Raw genomic sequence first — 19,831 nt, forward strand, 5'->3', positions numbered from 1 at the left:
TACTCCATGCTGCCTATATCTATTGTAGACATCCCTCTTTTTCCAAACCAAATTTCTAATATCCCTTGAAAACCATGGTGCTTTCAAACCTTTAACCTTTCCTTTCAACCTAACAGGAACATAAAGATTCTGTACCCTCATAATTTCACCCTTAAATGACCTCCATTTCTCTATTACATCCTTCCCATAAAACAACTTGACCCAATCCACTCTCTCTAAATCCCTTCGCATCTCCTCAAAGTTAGCCTTTCTCCAATCAAAAATCTCAACTCTAGGTCCTGTCCTGTCCTTCTCCATAATTATATTGAAGCTAATGCTATTGTGATCACTGGACCCAAAGTGCTCCCCAACACATACATCTGTCAGCTGACCTATCGCATTCCCTAACAGGAGATCCAACACTGCCCCATCTCTAGTCGGTACTTCTATGTATTGTTGCAAAAAACTATCCTGCACACATTTCACAAACTCTAAACCATCCAGTCCTTTTACAGAATGAGCTTCCCAGTCTATGTGTGGAAAATTAAAATCTCCCACAATCACCACCTTGTGTTTACTACAAATATCTGCTATCTCCTTACACATTTGCTCTTCCAACTCACGCTCCCCATTAGGTGGCCTATAATACACTCCTATCAGTGTTACTACACCTTTCCCATTCCTCAATTCCACCCAAATAGTCTCCCTAGAGGAGCTCTCTAATCTATCCTTCCAAAGCACTGCCATAAGATTTTCTCGGACAAGCAATGCAACACCTCCTCCTCTGGCCCCTCCTACTCTATCACACCTGAAGCAACTAAATCCAGGAATATTTAGTTGCCAATCACACCCTTCCTGCAACCATGTTTCACTAATAGCTACAACATCATAACTTCCAGGTATCAATCCACGCTTTAAGCTCATCCACCTTTCTTACAATGCTCCTAGCATTAAAATAGATACATTTAAGATACTCTCCACCTCCTCCTCTCTTTTCATCCCTAACAATGCATTTAAGTTTATTATCCTTTTCTTTCTTCTCCCCTACATCTTCGGGCTGAGCGCATCCCTTCTCCATCACCTGCCTTTCCTCCCTCACACACTGTCTACTTACTTGCTCTACTGGTGAACTAACCTCCTCTCCCATAGTTTCCTCAAATTGATTCCCGCCCCCCCCCCACCTTACTAGTTTAAAGTCTGCCCTGTAGCCCTAGCAAACCTCCCCGCTAGGATATTGGTCCCCCCAGGATTCAAGTGTAACCCGTCCTTCTTGAACAGGTCACGCCTGCCCTAGAAGAGGTCCCAATGATCCAGAAACTTGAATCCCTGCCCCCTGCTCCAATCCCACAGCCACACATTCATCCTCCACCTAATTCCATTCCTACTCTCACTGTCGCGTGGCACAGGCAGTAATCCCAAGATTACTACCTTTGCGGTCTTTCTTCTTAACTGCCTTTCTAACTCCCTATACTCTCGTTTCAGGACCTCTTCCCCTTTCCTACCTATGTCATTGGTACCTACATGTACCACGACCTCTGGCTCCTCACCCTCCCACTTTAGGATATCTTGGACATGATCAGAAACTCGCAGTACTCAGAGGAGTACTGCAATCAAAGCACAGATTTTGTTCTATCAGTAGTAATTGTTTTCTCTTGCTATAATTACCCTTCTTATACCCAGAATTGAGGTTATTTCATTTATTGTTGATGCAATAAAATGTCTCCAGAAAACACTGCACAGACCCATTCCACACATAAAACTTATCTCTGTAATTGCTCGAGGGAAAGGTGCATCCCATGCAGATTTATCAAAGAGCTTCCACTCTCTTCAGTTCTTCATATCAGCACCGATAAATTGGAAGCTGCCTAGGAAAAATAATTACTTCGTTTGCAGATAAATGTTAAACTCCCACCTTCTGGTGATAGTGCTGTTCGTATTAACTACTTTCATTTCAGGCAACAACAAAAAAGACGAAGAGCACACAGCACGTTAAAATCCATGAACAGTATTATCATTAACAGAGTGTATCATACTGTCCCAGCTGAAGAATGGGTGCTCAATGAATTTACTTCACCTTTCTTCAAATGGGAAATACGTAGACAAATCATACTTTTATTCCACCTTTGACCACAGTTTTTGTCTTGCAGAAAATCACCTCAAATTTCAGAGTGAGAAAAGTATCTGTAGTTCTGAGTGTATCTGTAAAGAATCATCAAACAAGTATCCCAGAGAATGAGTATTTTAATGTTAAATAGTCCTCCATCTATACTTTGTGTGTCTGCAAAATTTCATTATGGAAGTGTAACGCTCACTCAATCGGCTGGGGAAATTCCGTCCACCCGCCAAACCATGTCTCCCGTATACGTGGATGCTGTGAAATGCACATTAGCAAGCTCTCACACACACAATATCTAACCACATACCAGGTACGTTTACGGAATACACTTTACATATCTCACTAGAACTAAGTGATTAATAGTGAGACAATATATATGAAAGAAAAGGCGCCAGCACTTATCAGGGTTCAGTCAATTAGTGCACAATCGTTGGAGCTCAACCATCGAAGTCTTCGGTCCACTATTTGATCTTCTCCGACCTCCATGACCCACGCACCTGGGACCACCCACAGTGATTGACCACAGCTCCTCCAGCACTGTCCACCTTCCTTGCGATCTCCTCTCCAACCCTCCAAAAGTCCACGAAACCACAGCTCACAGACCCGCAAGAAAGAAAAACATCTATCCCAATTGGTTAACAAATGAATACAATTCCCATTATCAGTAACTAGAACCCAAACAAGCTGTGAGAGAAAACGCTCTCTCTCTCTGCAGTTACATAACAAAGAAGCATTCCTACTGTTAACATAACAAAGAAGCCATTTTCATTAACATACGCAGTAACATACAAAACCCTCTACAGACGCATTCCGTTTCCAAGAATTCTTGTGCATCATTAATTTAGTGGACAGGAGGAATTATAATTGTTTCATCTTTTTCTTTTCCATTTCTCTGCCAGGGAAAAACATGCATAAAAATTGGATCCATCTCAGTTACATGAAACGATTGAATTGTTGCTTGGCTTCGCCCTCTTCAATTATGCCATAGGACTGAGTTGGAAACACCCTCAGCAACTAACAAGATGCTGGAGGTACTCAATGGCTCAGACAGCGTCTTTGGAGGAAAATGGACAATTAGCATTTTGGGTCTTGATTACTTAATTATTTAGATATTATCTTTGGAAGAACAGATCCAGCAACCAGACTGTACCAAAGTCTCTGACCTTAGCTAAGGAAGTCATGAGAATCAGAATCAAGTTTAATATCATTAACATGTCGTGAAATTTGTTGTTTTGTGGAAGCTGTTCAATACAACACACAAAAGTTATGTATGTATGTGTATGTATATATATATATATCGGGTTGGTTCACTGTCCATTTAGAAATCTTATGGTACAAGGAAGAATATGTTACTAAAACATTGCGTGTGCTTCTTCAGGCTCCTGTCCCTCCTCCCCAATGAGAAGAAGGCATGTTATTATGATAGATGCCACCTTTTTTGACATATTTTTGAAGATATCCTTGACGCTGGGGAGACGAGTGTCAATGATGGAGCTGTCTGAATATGGAACTCACTACAATTGTTTCCAATCCTGTGCAATGGCCCCTCCATATCAGTAAGTGATTCAACCAGGTGCATGCTCTCTGTGGTATAGTACATATGCAGAAATATGCACTCTTTTGTTTTCATTCCATGTCTCCTCAATCTCCTAATAGAATATAGCCGCTGATGTGCCTTCTTTGTAACTGAATCAATTTACTAGGCACAGGATAATTCTTCAGCGACATTGAAACCCAGGAACTTGAACATACTCATCCTTTCCACTGCTGATTCCTCATTGACTAGTATGTGTTCCCTCAACTTCCCCTTCCTGAAGTCCACAATCAGTTCCTTGGTCTTACTGTTGTTGAGTGCAAGGTTGTTGTTCCAATGCCACTCAACCAACTGATCTAACTCACTATGAGTTGTTACATTTAGCACTGTTATTACTGGAATGTGATATTGGCATGGAGGAAGACAACACGACAAATCACATCTCATCCCTGATAACAATTCATTGATGTCTACTTACAAAATCATGCAGCTTTCAGTAGGAGACAAAATTGGACTGGGTTTGATGTGCCGAGGCTACTGTGTTAGTTATTTGTGATCAGAATGAAGCTAAGAGAATCTGGAGAGGATGTTTAAGATAGTACAGTCAAAAGGGAGAATATCCTGGTAAGAAATTATTTGAATTTCAAAGGCAACATGGGCTTCGGCCCGAAACGTCATCACTACCTCCTCCCATAGATGCTGTCTGGCCTGCTGAGTTCTGCCAGCATTTTGTGTTTTTATTTGAATTTCAATCTGTTTTAAATCATATTTGAATTTAAGGCTTGGGTTGCAAACACCTTTGTTTGATCAGTGTTGAAGAACATCTATTTGGATTTTAAACCAATTTTACAAATGATGCAATCGCATTTGTTAATTCCAAAACCCTTAATGGAAAACTAAAATAATTCTCAAATCCCATCCAACATTTCGTATTGTAGATGGTACAACTTAAATTATATCATCATAATGATGAAACTAGTATCCAGAATCTTGGATGAGAATCTGGAAGCATTAACTCAAATCCTACTATGGCAGATAAAGAATTTAAAATTTAAAAAAAAGATAAATCTACATTTAGAAGCCATTTAATGGGAATTATGGCCTTGAAAATAGCATTTTGTTGTGAAGACACAAGAAGCTTAGTCTTCATAAACAGAATCAGAATCAGAATCCAGTTTAATGTCATCAGCATACGTCGTGAAATTTGTTAACTGGGCGGCAACAGTACAATAAAATACATAATAATATAGGGGACAAAAAGTAAATCAATTACAGTAAGTGTGTGTGTATATATAGTTTTAATATGTGTGTGTATTAAATAGTTATATTAAAAATAGTGCAAAAACAAAATAAAAAAGTAATGAGTTTGCGTTCGTGGGTTTAATGTCCATTTAGGAATTGGATAGCAGAAGGGATGAAATTGTTCCTGAATCACTGAGTGTGTACTTTCCAGCTTCTGTACATCCTTCCTGATGGTAACAATGAGAAGAGGCATGTCTTGAGTAATGGGGGAAAAGGAAAATTTCAAACTTTTCTCAGATGTTCTCTGTATGACGCCAGACCCACAACAATGTAACTAAAGCTTAATTGCCTTCAAAGTGGATTAACAATCCATTTAAATTCAGGGCAATGAGGAGTTTACAAGAAATACTGACCAGCCAATCTAGTCCACATGCTATGAATGAATGAATGAATAAAGTCTTTCTATTGTTGACTCTCTTTGTCAATAAAGTAAATTCATCAATCAAATTCCCTTCTTTTAGTAACACGTTCACAGTCTCAGCAAGTTCAATTTTCCATGGAAAAGTATTACGCAGCTCTGAAATCATTGCTTTTAATTCCATAAACAGTACAGGAGGGACGGGCAGTCTGTGAAGTTTACAACTTCAAAACCACATTGACTCAAACTCTGTTATTTACTTTCCCAATATTTCCCAATATTATTGAGATTTCTGTTATTTTACTATTAAATGGGGCCCTGTATAATATTATGATGAAAGTACAGTTGATTTGAGTCTACTCATACTTTGTACTTCACAATACTCCAAAGATTAATAAATCTTCAATGAATTGAAATTATTTAAACTTGTAATTCAATATTTTATCCCTTTTATGATTTCAATCTAAGAATATACCAAACAAGCACATGGTATGTTTATATAGAACTGTTACATTATTGCCCAAGTAATAATGCAAACTCCCAGTGCTGGCCTGGAAATTTGTACTCTGAAACATTCAACAGTGTTGGAGAAACTAATCATCAGCTGTTTATGTGCAATTACAAGTAACTTGTTGGAGCAAAAAGTCCAACTGGGTTCTATTTCTTTTCACATTATTAACAAATGTAGGTATTTGCTCTCAGCTTCTGCTTGGGTGTGCTACCAAGAGGTCCATGGTCCAATACTTGCAGTACTCATCAGTGCACTGTGCAATATTATTCTTCAGTCAACGTCATAAAAACAGGTTATTTGAACATGAACATATTGCTATTTTAAGGGACTTGCTGTGGGAAAACTTGCAGCTGGATTTCCTTCACTATAACAGTTTTTAACTTCCTTTGTTGTGAACTGTTTGATGTTTATTGACGTGAATGGCCTGCATTAACGCAACCTCCTCCTTTCTTTCAATATGCTGAAATCCTGGTGAGGGGAATAAAATGATGAAAGAGATTCCCTGCAGTTTTAAAATGTATAAATATTGTCCTAAGGCTCAAATGGTCAACATGATGCTTTGGCAAGCCTATCAAAATGAGAAAATAATGATTTATCCTAGGTGATTATGGAGTTATTGAAATAAGTAGAGGCATAACCATAGTTCCAATAACTTCCTTTATGCAGTCATCTCAGCCAAGGTCCTTTCATACACTCGGGGAAATGAGATTCTATAATCAACATGAAAATGATTTGAATAATAAAAGCTACAAATGTTTTCAGCACTAAACCTCGTCGTTATCCGTACTAGTTTTTCATTAAAATTTCCTGTACAAGTTCAGATCCTCAAAGGAACAACAAAACCTAGAACGTGTTCCTCATCCAGTCTAGTCCAGCATCACTGGCTATACCTTTTAAATCAGAAATAATTAAATCAGTCTGTCAAAAGGATTGTCTGAGAATACAGCTTCATTTTATGCTTTGATTATCTCAATCATACAGTGCCACGTGCCTGTGCCTGCTTCTAGGAACTTTATTTTGTTTATTCACAGAACGTTGTCACCACTAGCAATGACAACATCTATTGTCTATCTTTCAGGGCGTCTGAACTGGGAGCAGAATTAAGAGTCAATCACACTGATGAGCTTAGAATCACAAGTAGACTGGAACACCTATGGATTTCCTTCTCCGAAGGGTATTTGTGAACCAGTAGCTTTTTTTAAAAAAATTTCAGTATTGCTTCATATCTTTTACTAAATGAGACAAGTGCTTTAAAAAAGCTACAATTATGCTTAATTATTTTAATTTAAATTCTTATGTTGCCATGGTGGGATTCAAACATAGGTTTTTGGAATAATGGTCCAAAACTCTAGTTATTAGCCCAGTAGCTAAACTATATCTTTTTTCTGAATTGTCCTACTTGCCTGTCTTACAAATCGTATTCTGAAACCAATCCAAGGCATGCAAACTTCCTCCTCATTTCCATTGCCAGATCTTTCAATTTAATTATGAGTTCCATTGGACTAGAGTCATGTCCGACCACATTGTTGCATTCTTGGTATTTTTTAAATGTTTCTTGGCCTGGGAAGATATGATAGTTTTATTTAAATGGCTTCAAATAACTGGAACAGGCCAGATAATACCGTGAAATGAGCACCACTTCTTTGACTTGACTGTTACCCTTTGTAGCTACAGTTCGGTGCCATTGCATACACCATGGCTTTATTCAAGTCTCACTCCCAATGCAGAACACAGGTCATTTTTCACTGAACCTCCTCAGAAAAGAAAGGTTTTTTCTTTTGGCCAGGAACTTCATACACATAAATTTTGCCGACCTCAATGACATAAAACTGTTAGTACCCACTGGATGCTGATAAAACACAATTAATTGCCAGAAAAAAAATGCTACAGTGAACAACCTTTAATGTTAATCTTTTTTTAAACACACAGTAAACTTTACTCCAAGCTTCTCAGCTTTGCTTATGTTCAACATCTGCTTATGCAATTTACTGAGCTCTTTCTTTCAAGTATTTTATTTAAGCTAAAGCTTAAATTACAACAAGGATCTACCATCATTCCACATTTTATAAAGAAAACACCACACTTTATATTTCTAAGCAGAATCAACTTGCCTGTATATCTGAATATAGTGCCTGTAAGAACAGGGAATGAAGAAACTGTATTTGACATTGAACTATACAGATAGATTTTGCGATCATCAACAAAATGCTGCTTTACAGAAAATCCAAAAAAAAACTACAGATCCTAGAAGTCTGAACTAAAGACATAAAAATGCTAGAAGAATTTCGCAAATAAGACAGTATTTTTTTTAATTTTTTTTATTAGTTTTTCAAAACATTTTACAAATTAAAAACCCCAAATCCCAATGAGGAACATTAAAACAGTGCAAAATTAAGCATACAATAACAATATGCTACAAAGGAAGAGAATTTAGCAAAAAAAAAGCACCTGAATTAAAGACAAGTAAGCTTAGTGTCCTCCCCAAGCCCCACAACAAAAGAAAAAACAACAACAACTCCAGACCAACCACAACCAATATAGAGAGTATAAGTCAGGACAGCCAAACTCCCAGACTGTGAATACACTCAGCAACAGAGGGTAATAATGCCTTCTACCAGAAAAAAAGGGAGCTGAAAGCAAGGGACCGAAAAGAAAAAAAAACCCTAGTCAAGAGGAACGTTATGAAAGTACTTGATAAAAGGTCCCCAGACCTTATGGAACTTTAGATCCGAATTGAGAACTGAATAATGAATTTTTTCGAGGTCCAAACAGGCCATGATGTCGTTAAGCCATTGAGCATGAGTGGGCGGGGCAACATCTCTCCATCTGAGGAGGATCAAGCGTCTAGCCAGGAGAGAGGCAAAGGATAATATTCGGCATTTGGTCGGACCCAGACATAAATCTGTCTCGCCCCAAAAACCGAACCAAGCAATTAAGGGGTTTGGTTCTAGGTGCTGATTCTGAATACACGATAACATAGTGAAGACATCTTTCCAGAATTTCTCCAAGCTAGGACAGAACCAGTACATATGGATGAGAGAGGCCACGCCCCTCTTGCATTTATCACAGAGCGGACTAACACTAGGGTAGAATCGAGATAGTTTAGATTTAGACAAATGGGCTCTATGAACAATCTTAAACTGTAAAAGGCAGTGGCGAGCACAAAGAGAGGTTGAGTTAACCGATTTGAGAACTGAATCCCAGCTCTCCTCAGATAAGGAGATATTTAAATCCTGTTCCCAGGCCATTTTGATTTTATCCATGGGGGCCCGTCGTAAGGCTGCTAGTTTATCTCGGATGATTGATATTAAGCCTTTACCTAGTGGATTCATGGAAAGAAATAGGTCCATAGCATTTTTCGCAGGCACTTCAGGAAAGTTAGGAATTAAAGGAGCAATTAAGTGTCGGATTTGGAGATATCTGAAAAAATGAGCATTGGGCAGATTGAACTTAACAGAGAGCTGCTGAAAAGAAGCGAAGCGATTATCAATGAAAAGATCTTCAAAATGTCTAATGCCCTTCCTGTACCAAACCTGGAATGCTGAATCGTATGTAGTAGGTAGAAAAAGGTGATTATGAGCAATAGGGCTGGAAACGGAAAACCCCTGGAAACCATAGCATTTCCTGATCTGAGCCCATATACGCAAAGTGTGTCTAACAAGAGGATTAGCTATTGATCTGGGCAGACTACTCGGGAGTGCAGAGCCAAGAAGTGCAGAGATAGATAATTCTTTAGTGGAGCTCAGCTCCATCGCCACCCAGTTAGGGCACTCGGGTTGGCCATGGAAGAAAGACCAGAAGGTAGCACAATGTATATTAGCTGCCCAATAATATAAACGAAAGTTAGGTAAAGCCATGCCACCTTCTTTTTTAGATTTTTGGAGATGGATTTTATTAATTCTAGAGCACTTATTCTGCCACAGATATGACAAAATAATAGAGTCTAAGGAATCAAAAAAAGATTTAGGAATAAAAATTGGGATAGATTGAAATAGGTATAAATATCTAGGGAGAACATACATTTTAACAACATTAATACGACCTACCAAAGACATAGATAGAGGTGACCATTGTACCAGACTCTGTTTTATAGCATATGAGAGATTGGCAAAGTTTTCACGAAAGAGATCTTTAAACTTCCTTGTGACTATAATTCCAAGATAAGTAAATTGATTATGGACTACTTTAAAAGGGAGATCATGAAATGTTAGTTCTTGTGCTTCTTTATTAATTGGGAGAAGTTCACTCTTATGTCAATTAAGTTTATAGCCAGAGATCTGGCTAAACTGGTCAAGAAGTGAAAACATTAGAGATAAGGATGTAGACGGATTTGAGAGAAAGAGTAATAAGTCATCAGCATAGAGAGAAACTTTATGCTCAACACCCCCTCTCTAAATCTCAGTCAATTCAGGGCAGTTTCGAAATGCTATCGCCAGAGGTTCCATAGCCAAATCAAAGAGAAAGGGACTTAAGGGGCATCCCTGGCGGGTGCCACGTTTGAGATTAAATACTTGGGATTTCTGAAAATTGGTTAAAACAGAGGCAGTAGGACACAGGTACAGCAATTGGATCCAAGAGATGAAACTTTGGCCAAGGTCAAATTTTTCTAAAGCTGCAAAAAGGTAGTTCCACTCTATACGATCAAATGCTTTCTCCACATCGAGGGAAATAACACATTCAGGAATCCCAGTTGGAGGTGAGTATAAGATATTAAATAAACGCCGAATGTTAAAAAAGGGGAAACGGTTTTTAATAAAGCCTGTTTGGTCATCAGAGATAATGGAGGGAATGACAGTTTCTAATCTATGAGCCAAAATTTTGGCTAAGATCTTTACATCAACATTGAGCAGAGAGATCGGCCTATACGAGGAACACTCTGTTGGGTCTTTGCCCTTTTTTAAAAGAAGAATAATAGATGCCTCACTGAAAGAGGGTGGCAATTTGCCATAATTAAACGAGTCAGATAATACTGAAAGTAACTGAGGAGAAAGAAGAGAAGAGAATGATTTATAAAATTCTACAGGGAACCCATCAGGTCCAGGAGATTTCCCTGAGGACAGTGCAGAAATTGCAGTAGATATTTCTTCTAGTGACATAGGCGCATTGAGTTTGGCTTTGAAATCAGATGAAAGTGAGGGGATATTCAGATTCTGTAAAAATTGATCAACAGAGATATTGTCATTCAGAGATTCAGAGGAATAAAGCCGAGAATAAAAATTTTTAAATGCGTCATTAATTTCTAAATGATCCGATGTAAAGTCTCCGTTCTCCTTCCGGATCTTTGTAATATGTTGTTTGGCTTTGGAATGCCTCAGCTGATTGGCTAGGAATTTACCAGACTTATCCCCATGAATGTAAAAGCGACTCTTGCTTTCAAGAAGTTGGCATTCGACAGGTTGAGTGGACAGAAGGTTAAATTTAGTTTGGAGTTCAACACGCTTCTTGTATAATTCAGGGTTCTTATTTTGGGCATATATTTGATCCAATCCTTTAATCTGGTTAATGAGGTCTAATCGATCTGCACGGGATCTTCTGTTGAGATTTGCTATGTAAGAGATTATTTGCCCTCTCAGATATGCTTTCATGGCATCCCAGACAAACTGGGATGGCACTTCAGGTGATGTATTAGTGTTAAAATAAAAGGTTATCTGATCCTTAATAAATTTTTAAAAATCATCATCCGATAGTAAAGTTGAATCAAACCGCCAGTGTTTATTCCTCTGAGGGAGACCAGGCAAATTCAGAGAGAGAGTAATTGGGGCATGGTCAGAGATCAGTATACTCTGATAGTCACAAGAGTGGGCAAATGGAATAAGTTGGTTATCGAGTAAGAAATAATCAATTCTAGTGAAGGTATGGTGAACATGTGAGAAAAAAGAATAATCTCTCTCCGTAGGATGGAGGAAACGCCATATATCAGAGATACCATAATTAGAGAGAAACGATTGGATAGCTAAGGCAGATTTAGAAGGTGGTCTAGTAACAGAGGACGATTGATCCAAATTGAGATCTAACGCAAATAAGACAGTATGTGTAGAAAATGATTCTGAAATCAGAAGAGCAAAAGGGTGCTAGTGCAGGACTCCCTGAAGGTTAGCTTGCATGTTGAGTTGCAAATATAATGTTAGCATTCATTTTAAGAGGACAATACTGTATGAGTATACTGTATACTGTAAGAGCAAGGATGTAACTAATCTATTAGAGTTTTTCAAGGATGTAACCAGGAAGTTAGACAAGGGAGATCCAGTGGATGTAGTGTACCTCGATTTTCAGAAGGCATTTGATAAGGTCCCACCTAGGAGATTAGTGGATAAAATCAGAGCTCATGGCATCAGGGGGAAGATATTGACATGGATAGAAAACCAGTTGGCAGATAGAAAGCAAAGGGTAACGGTGAATGGGTGTTTCTCAGAATGGCAGGTGGTGACTAGTGGGGTGCCACAGGGCTCGGTATTGGGACCACAGCTGTTTATGATTTACATCAACGATTTAGATGAAGGCATTGAGAATAACATCAGCAAGTTTGCTGATGATACTAAGCTGGGTGGCAGTGTGACATGTGATGAGGATGTTAGGAGAATTCAGGGTGACTTGGATAGGCTAAGTGTGTGGGCAGATACTTGGCAGATGACGTTTAATGTGAATAAGTGTGAGGTTATCCACTTTGGGAGTAAGAACAGGAAGGCAGATTATTATCTGAATTGTGTAGAGTTAGGTAAGGGAGAAATACAAAGAGATCTGGGGGTCCTTGTTCATCAGTCACTGAAGGTGAATGTGCAAGTGCAGCAGGCAGTGAAGAAGGCTAATGGAATGTTGACCTTTATTACAAAGGGAATTGTGTACAAGAGCAAGGAAATTCTTCTGCATTTGTACAGGGCCCTGGTGAGACCATACCTGGAGTATTGTGTATAGTTTCGGTCTCCAGGGTTAAGGACATCCTGGCGATAGAGGAAGTGCAGCGTAGATTCACGAGGTTAATCCCTGGGATGTCCGGACTGTCTTATGCAGAGAGGTTAGAGAGACTGGGCTTGTACACACTGGAATTAAGGAGATTGAGAGGGGATCTGATTGCAACATATAAGATTATTAAGGGATTGGACAAGATAGAGGCAGGAAATATGATCTAGATGCTGGGAGAGTCCAGTACCAGACGGCATGGTTTGAGAATAAGGGGTAGGTCATTTAGGGCAGAGTTAAGGAAAAACTTCTTCTCCCAGAGAGTTGTGGGGGTCTGGAATGCACTGCCTCGGAAGGCAGTGGAGGCCAATTCTCTGGATGCTTTCAAGAAGGAGCTAGATAGGTATCTTATGGATAGGGGAATCAAGGGATATGGGGACAAGGCAGGAACTGGGTATTGATAGTAGTTGATCAGCCATTATCTCAAAATGGCGGTGCAGGCTCAAAGGGCCAAATGGTCTACTTCTGCACCTATTGTCTATTGTAATGCTGAGGCTTTATAAGGTGTTGGTCAGATGACAGTTAGAGTATTGTGAGCTGTTTTGGTCCTCATACCTAGGAACAGATATGCTGACACTGGAGAGGTTTACGAGAGTGATCACAACTATGTAAGGGTTACATATGGGGAGCATTTGACGGCTCAGGGTTTGTGCTCACTGGAGTTTAGAAGGATGGGGGTGTGGGGGAGGGGGGGAAATCTCATTGAAGCCTACCGAAATACTGAAAGGTCCAGATTGTGTGGATGTGGAGAGGATGTTTCCGGTAGTGGGAGAGTCGAGAACCAGAAGGTACAGAGGTAAGGATGAATTTCTTTAGCCAGAGAGTGGTGAAGCTAAGAAATATATTGTCACAGAGGCTGTAGAGGTCAATTCATTGGATATATTTAAAGCAGAGTTTGATAGATTCTTGATTAGTAAGGGCATCAAAAATGACAGGGAGGTGGCAGGAGATTGAAGTTGAGAAGGAAAATACTTGATGGGCTGAATGGCCTAATTCTGCTCCTATATTTAATGGTCTTTGGTCTTAAAAGAAACTGAGTTAAAGTTTCTGATCAAAGACACTCATTTTAAATTGAGAAAGAGAGGAAACAAATTGGTTTTAAGTTACAGTGAGTGCTAGGGGTGGATGAGAAGAGATGGATAAAACATTGAGAACGTCTCAGATAAGGTGAGCCCATGGTTGTGAAAATTGACAACACCCCGTCAACAGGTTAACAAAATACAAGAGACTTCTGATGCTGGAATCTGGAGCATCATATAAAACTCCAGAGGGTTGTCAATTTCCCTCCATAGATGGTGCCTGGCCCACTAAATTCCTCCAGGGTTTTGAGTGGTGTAATGGGTTAATGAGGGCAGTTGGAGAAAGAGAACATAGCAGGGCTGTAGTACATATCCAGTTGTTCAGTCTGTGGTGACGGAGAAAGGAAAACTGAATCAATTACACAGGAGGACTAGCCAATTCAGAGAGAGGCAGAGAAAGCAAGATTAGTATAGTCTAACATCCTGGTCATGTGCAATGCAGATAAACCGATCAGTTCAAATACAAAGCAAGATTAGCATAGTCTGACCTGCTGGACATAACTTACACCTCTGCATTTCACAACTTTTACATTACTTCACTTCTGTTCTTGCCTTTTGAAACCTTGACTTTATTGCTTATAGTTTCCTTTACTCAACCCCTTTTCTCTCTTTCCCAATTCTAATGAAAGGTCTTTGACCAGAATCACTTTTCTCTTTCCACAGATACTATCTAACACACTGAGAGTTTCCAGCATTTTCTAATTTTATTCATTTTTTTAAAAAGTAAAAAAAAATCAATTGCAATGTGAGTGAGGTGTAGAAGCAAGGAGAGGTCCAAGGAGAGAATAACGTTGATTGTGATTCTGCGGAACGAAAGTTTAGTTGTTAATGGTGGAGCAGACTTAACCAGAATGTAGAAAAAGATAAACCCAGAGATTTTGACAGGATATCAATTCTTGCAGAGTTCTAAAAATGGAGAAGGATAAACTTGTGGGATTTGATGGAAGTTTTTACACGATCTGAAAGGTACTCAGTTTACCATCTCGCCTGACAGAGCATTATTCCCTCACCAGTTTCCTGCATTGCATGCTTAAGTCACTGCAGCAGGACTTCAGGCAATAACCTTTTGAGGAGGGTGATATCAATAAGCTTACACTATGCTGCAGAAGGTCCAGGGGCACCTAATATTTTCCAAGTAAAACACTCCTCACCCATTAGAGGAATGGATGTTCTATTTTGAAGGAACTTTACACCTAGTGAGAAGTTTTATAATAACCCCAGTCTCCAGGATTATCAATGTAGGTCTCAGCCTTTTGCCCATAACACAGCCCCAACATACTGGTTTTCATATCCACTGGAGTGCCTAATGTTCACCGGGCCACTACCTGATTTTTCACCAACTTGCGCAAGATCTTAGAATATTTATATAAATCAGTACTGAAAGCATCAACGTGTCTGAAGTATTTCAGTTTTTGTTAGATCTAAAACCACCTGTTAGAATACTACAACCACATAAAATAACTGCATCTTTAAAGAGGAAACATATCCACACCACAGCCTCTGCCATTTTATACTCAAAACATAGAGTTTGTACTTGAAGGATGCTGTGAGTTTGAAAGGCCCACCCCTGTCCCTCACCTCTAAACCTGTCTGCTATTCCTAAAGCAGTAAATTAGACCAATTTTCCTAAACAAAATTGCATTTAGTTCTATAGATTGCAATCAGGACATTAATGACACTTCAACGATTTATTGTATCATAAATACACATCATAAAAATAAAAATTGTTGGAGTGTTGTCACTCCCGATTTATTTATTGTCTCATTAGGTTTGGATGCCTTTGTTCTTGACATTGCTCTCTGGATCTTGTGGAAATCTGATAGTTCTCACCCGTCACTTAACCATATAAATGCTTTTGAATAAAATAAGTGCCACCCGCTGTGTAGGAGGTGATTTCAGATATCAGTTCAATGTGTTGTTTCTATTCACTGTGCAAGGTGTCCCCACTTAAAAAGAATCACCGCATGAGGTAGAGTTCAGCTATCAAGAAAACATCCAGTTCTAGTTGACACTGGTAGCTGCTCTGTGCTTGTCTCCTGAATTACTAAAGCTGCAACTAATCCTTCTTTCTTAGAAATTGTAAATCTGACTCTTGTGACAGTGGAAGTTACTGGAAACCTCCAATCAACAGTCTACCTGGCACTAGTGGTCACTTGCTAATTCTATGTCCAGGGTAATTTGCTTCTGAACCTTCAAGCTCTCTTGTCAATAATGTATGTCACACCTTCTATATTCACTTACTGTAAGCCAGATCCATTTGGAAGCAATTTTACTTCCGACTCAGGAGACACAAGAGACTGTAGATGCTGAAATATGGAGCAAAATCTATCTTTCAATCCAGATCTCGACCCAAAATGTCGACAGTCCATCTTTCTCCACAGATGCTGCCTGACCAGCTGAGTTCCTCCAACTGGTATTTTGTATTTCCGGCAGACTGCTTCAGACCTCAGAGAAGAAAAACTCATGTTAAAGCCAAAATAAAAAAAACAGCACAATGTCTATAATGGTGGATCTATGAACAGATTAGTGTGGTTCCAAGCGTTCTACACACTTCTTCTCTGCTCCAGTCAGCACCTGTCCACTCGATTCATTATCATCATTATTTGATATGTCCTAAGATGAGAGCAATCACGGTCTTCCATCTGTCTTTAATCTGAGGTTCTAATAAAATCTTCAAACATTTTGCCTGTCCAACCCTTAATGCAACTCATGAATATGCACCGTCCACTGTGACTTTTTCTTTCATCAGTTTTTCCCATCACAGCAAAGTGTTCAAGCTTCTCTTTTCTCAGTACATGTCCCAGAAATTCCAGCCGCCTTTTGCTGATTGATATCAGCTCTCTACTTATTCTGGATTTTCACAACACTTCCTCATTTGTTACCGTCCTTCCAGATATTTGCAACATTCTTCTCAAAAGACACATTTCTGCAGTTTCGAGTCTTCCTTCATTTTGCTTTGATATTGTCCAACATTTGCTCCCATATATTGGTGTGGCATGAACGTAGCACCCCAACACTCTGTGTTTCGTACGCACAGTAATGGCGTTATTCATTAATATCTTAATCAAATGCTCATGTATTCATCAATCCTGATCCTTCTATTTTCATCATTAACCCCACCGTCAGATGTTATCGTGCACCCTGAGTAATTGAACTTCATTGCCTACTTTCAGTTTGCATTTTGGTATTTCTTTTGTCTTTCTGATAACCATACATTCGGTGTTTTTGGAGTTGATGGTCAATCCTCTCTTTGCACTTTCTTTGATGACTTTATCTAGTATTTCCTGGAGCATCTAAGTAGAAGTAGCTATCCGCACTGTTTTCTGCATATCGTAGGTTATTCAAATTGTATCCACCAATTATCATGCCAAAAATATTGCTAATTTCTCTTAGAATCTTCTCGCGATAAAGATTGAATAGGTCGGACGAGAGAACACCGCCCTGTCTGACTCCCCTCTTAATCTGGCCACTCTATTACCATGTACAAAATATACTGATCAAGGGGCATTAATGAAGCATTGGAAAGCTACATCAAGGTGGAGTCACTCTTTTGCACTGTGTAACTGTGGGCCAGGCTTTGATACCTTACTTTCGGTTTTGCATGCTGTTTGTCTTAACCAAAAAAAAAACAATCATTTCCAACATGTGCTACGACATGAGCATACATAGTCAGTCTCAAGGCATGAGAACTGCAGAGGCAAAAGGACTTGCATCCACAGATTCTGCTTGACCCAATGAGTTTTTCCAACATTCTACTTTCAGTGTCAAGGCTTTAATTCAAGGTTGATGCAAACCATTAGAATGTTAACTCCACCTCCCCTTGGCTACTTCTTTACTGCCCCAATCTTGGGATTCTCCATTCCTAACTTTATTTAAGTTTACTTACAATTGTGAACTGAACACATATGCAGCCAAATTAATGGTAGGGTACTCGGGGCTTCAGGATCCTTTCAGAAAACAGGGCAAGAAACAGATGTTTCATCAACTCAAAGAGTAAAGCCAATTACTAAGTCAGCTAAGCCTTGAGACTGGATTAAATTCAAACCTGATATGCACTTTGATACGGTTTACATCTTTGGAATTCAGCTCTTTCATTACCACTGCTAATCACTACCATTATGCCTGTTATGTTCTCTTATGCAGTTGTGTGGTAGCTGGCAATAATAGACGCACAATGCAACATGCTGCAAGGTACAACAAACAGGGTCAGATGCCAAGAAGGCGGAGTGGATGGGGGATGGGAGGGTGGGGGCTGGTGACTGGTGTTGGCCTTGCCTGAAAAATAATTAATTTTTTTCCAAAGATCTCTGCATTGCTTATAACCCTGCAGCCAAGAAGGGATTCAAATATAGCAGATTATTTGTGTTTTCAAACAACGTGGATCCAGTTTTCTTTTTTCTTTTTTTTTGGCTTTTAAAGTTACAAAGAAAAGAAGACTTTAACCTTGCTATTAATGCTGTAAATACAGTTGCAACGATCATAAAAGGTAACTTAATGACAAGAGCAGCTCTGGTAGCTAGAAAAAAAATCTGGCGGTGTTACAAGACAGCTGTCATCTTAAACCCAAGCTAATCCTGCAGTGTTGGCCGAGTGCTGACTACACTGGAAAGAGCGCTGAACGCCACATGGAGCAACTGCGCCACCTACAGGTAATGGCTGTGAAGGAGGAATAAAATGTCTAACCAACAGGAATAACAATGCATCATAATGCTGAAGGGAAAAGAAAACAGGAGGGGTGGGGGGGAATATACATAAAAAGGAAGATAAATAATGGCTGTATTAAAAAGACAATGATTATGCTCAGAAGTGGGAGAAGTAATTGCTATATCAAAACACCGGATGAGATAACCCCAGCCCCAACCCCAATTGTTCTGGGAACATAAGAGACCACAGATGTTGGATTTTGGACCTACAAACAATCTGCTGGAAGAACTCAATGGTTCGGACAGCATCTGGGGAGGAAATGAATTGTCAACATTTCAGATCAAAACTGTGAATCAATCCTTTGCTCCCACAAATGCTGCCCGGCCTACTGGGATTCTCCAGCAGATTGTTTGCTACTCTATCAAGTACTCCAATCATTTTGTGAATTATGCATTTCAACTTGATCAAAAAACAGTCATGATACGTGTATAGCTAATGGAAATCAGGAAGTATGTCAAAGGTGCACTGTATTTACAACATACATGTAGACAGAAGATGCCAGGCGTGTATACTGTCAATACATGTGCAGCTGGTATGAGCCAGAATGTAATTGACAGGGTTGATTTGACAGTAGTCTAAAGAATTGCAATCTTATCTGGCCTGCTGAGGAATCTCATCAGTTCCTTCCTGATTTTCTCAGTTCACAACCAGCAACTCCATCAGCATTTAAAGTCCCCAGCCAACACTCCCACCACAGTGGTCTTCCCAGCCAATCTCTACCCCTGTTCTGGACCCTGAACCTATTCGGCAACCTAATTCAGCACTGCTAACACACCACGCCACCCAAACCTCTTAGCACAATACCAAAATTTGATCAGTCGTCAAGACACCCGGCCCCACTAATGTTCATTTCTCTGCCAATGCCCCACTTCAGTCCACTCAGTGAACCCTTCAACTCCCTCCCCCATTCTTCCCCTCCCCCAGCTGACATGGAGCTCAGTTTGTTTTCCTCCTTTGGGTTTGGACTGGGAGAGATGGTGAAGGAAGGGCCTTTGTAAGCTCAGAAGCTGCAGAACCCATTCCTTAATAGCTGATTTCTTCAACTTCTTATCTGATTTAGCCTGTCCAGGGCAGTCACACAAAAGTGACAGAGGCCTCCTTATGTGTTCAGGCATTGTACAGTTCCCAGCCTGCTGAATGTTGTTTCCCTTTCTGAGAAAGGGAAGGAAAAAGATGTAAAAAAATCTGAAACACAAAAAGTAAAAGGCTGGAACAAGGTCTACAAAATCTGAAAGGCACATTCAAACTCCCAGAGGAGCTTATAAACAACCTGATGGTCCATGACAGCCAC

The 19,831-nt window shown here is 39.6% G+C and overlaps 1 protein-coding gene across 2 annotated transcripts in view; it reads right to left on the minus strand.

Annotated features, from left to right (window-relative positions):
• Positions 1-2,328: 2,328 nt before the first annotated feature.
• The window catches only part of LOC132380141 (E3 ubiquitin/ISG15 ligase TRIM25-like), a 90,393-nt gene continuing 72,890 nt past the window's right edge, over positions 2,329-19,831 (minus strand). For both annotated transcript variants that reach the window (XM_059948756.1, XM_059948754.1), the window contains one exon: positions 2,329-2,717. In XM_059948756.1, the coding sequence (XP_059804739.1) occupies positions 2,557-2,717 (161 nt within the window). In that variant the 3' untranslated portion in view covers positions 2,329-2,556. The remainder of the gene's footprint in view (positions 2,718-19,831) is intronic.

This window comes from Hypanus sabinus, chromosome 23 (assembly GCF_030144855.1).
Source record: "Hypanus sabinus isolate sHypSab1 chromosome 23, sHypSab1.hap1, whole genome shotgun sequence".
In the NCBI taxonomy this organism is placed as follows: Eukaryota; Metazoa; Chordata; class Chondrichthyes; order Myliobatiformes; family Dasyatidae; genus Hypanus; species Hypanus sabinus.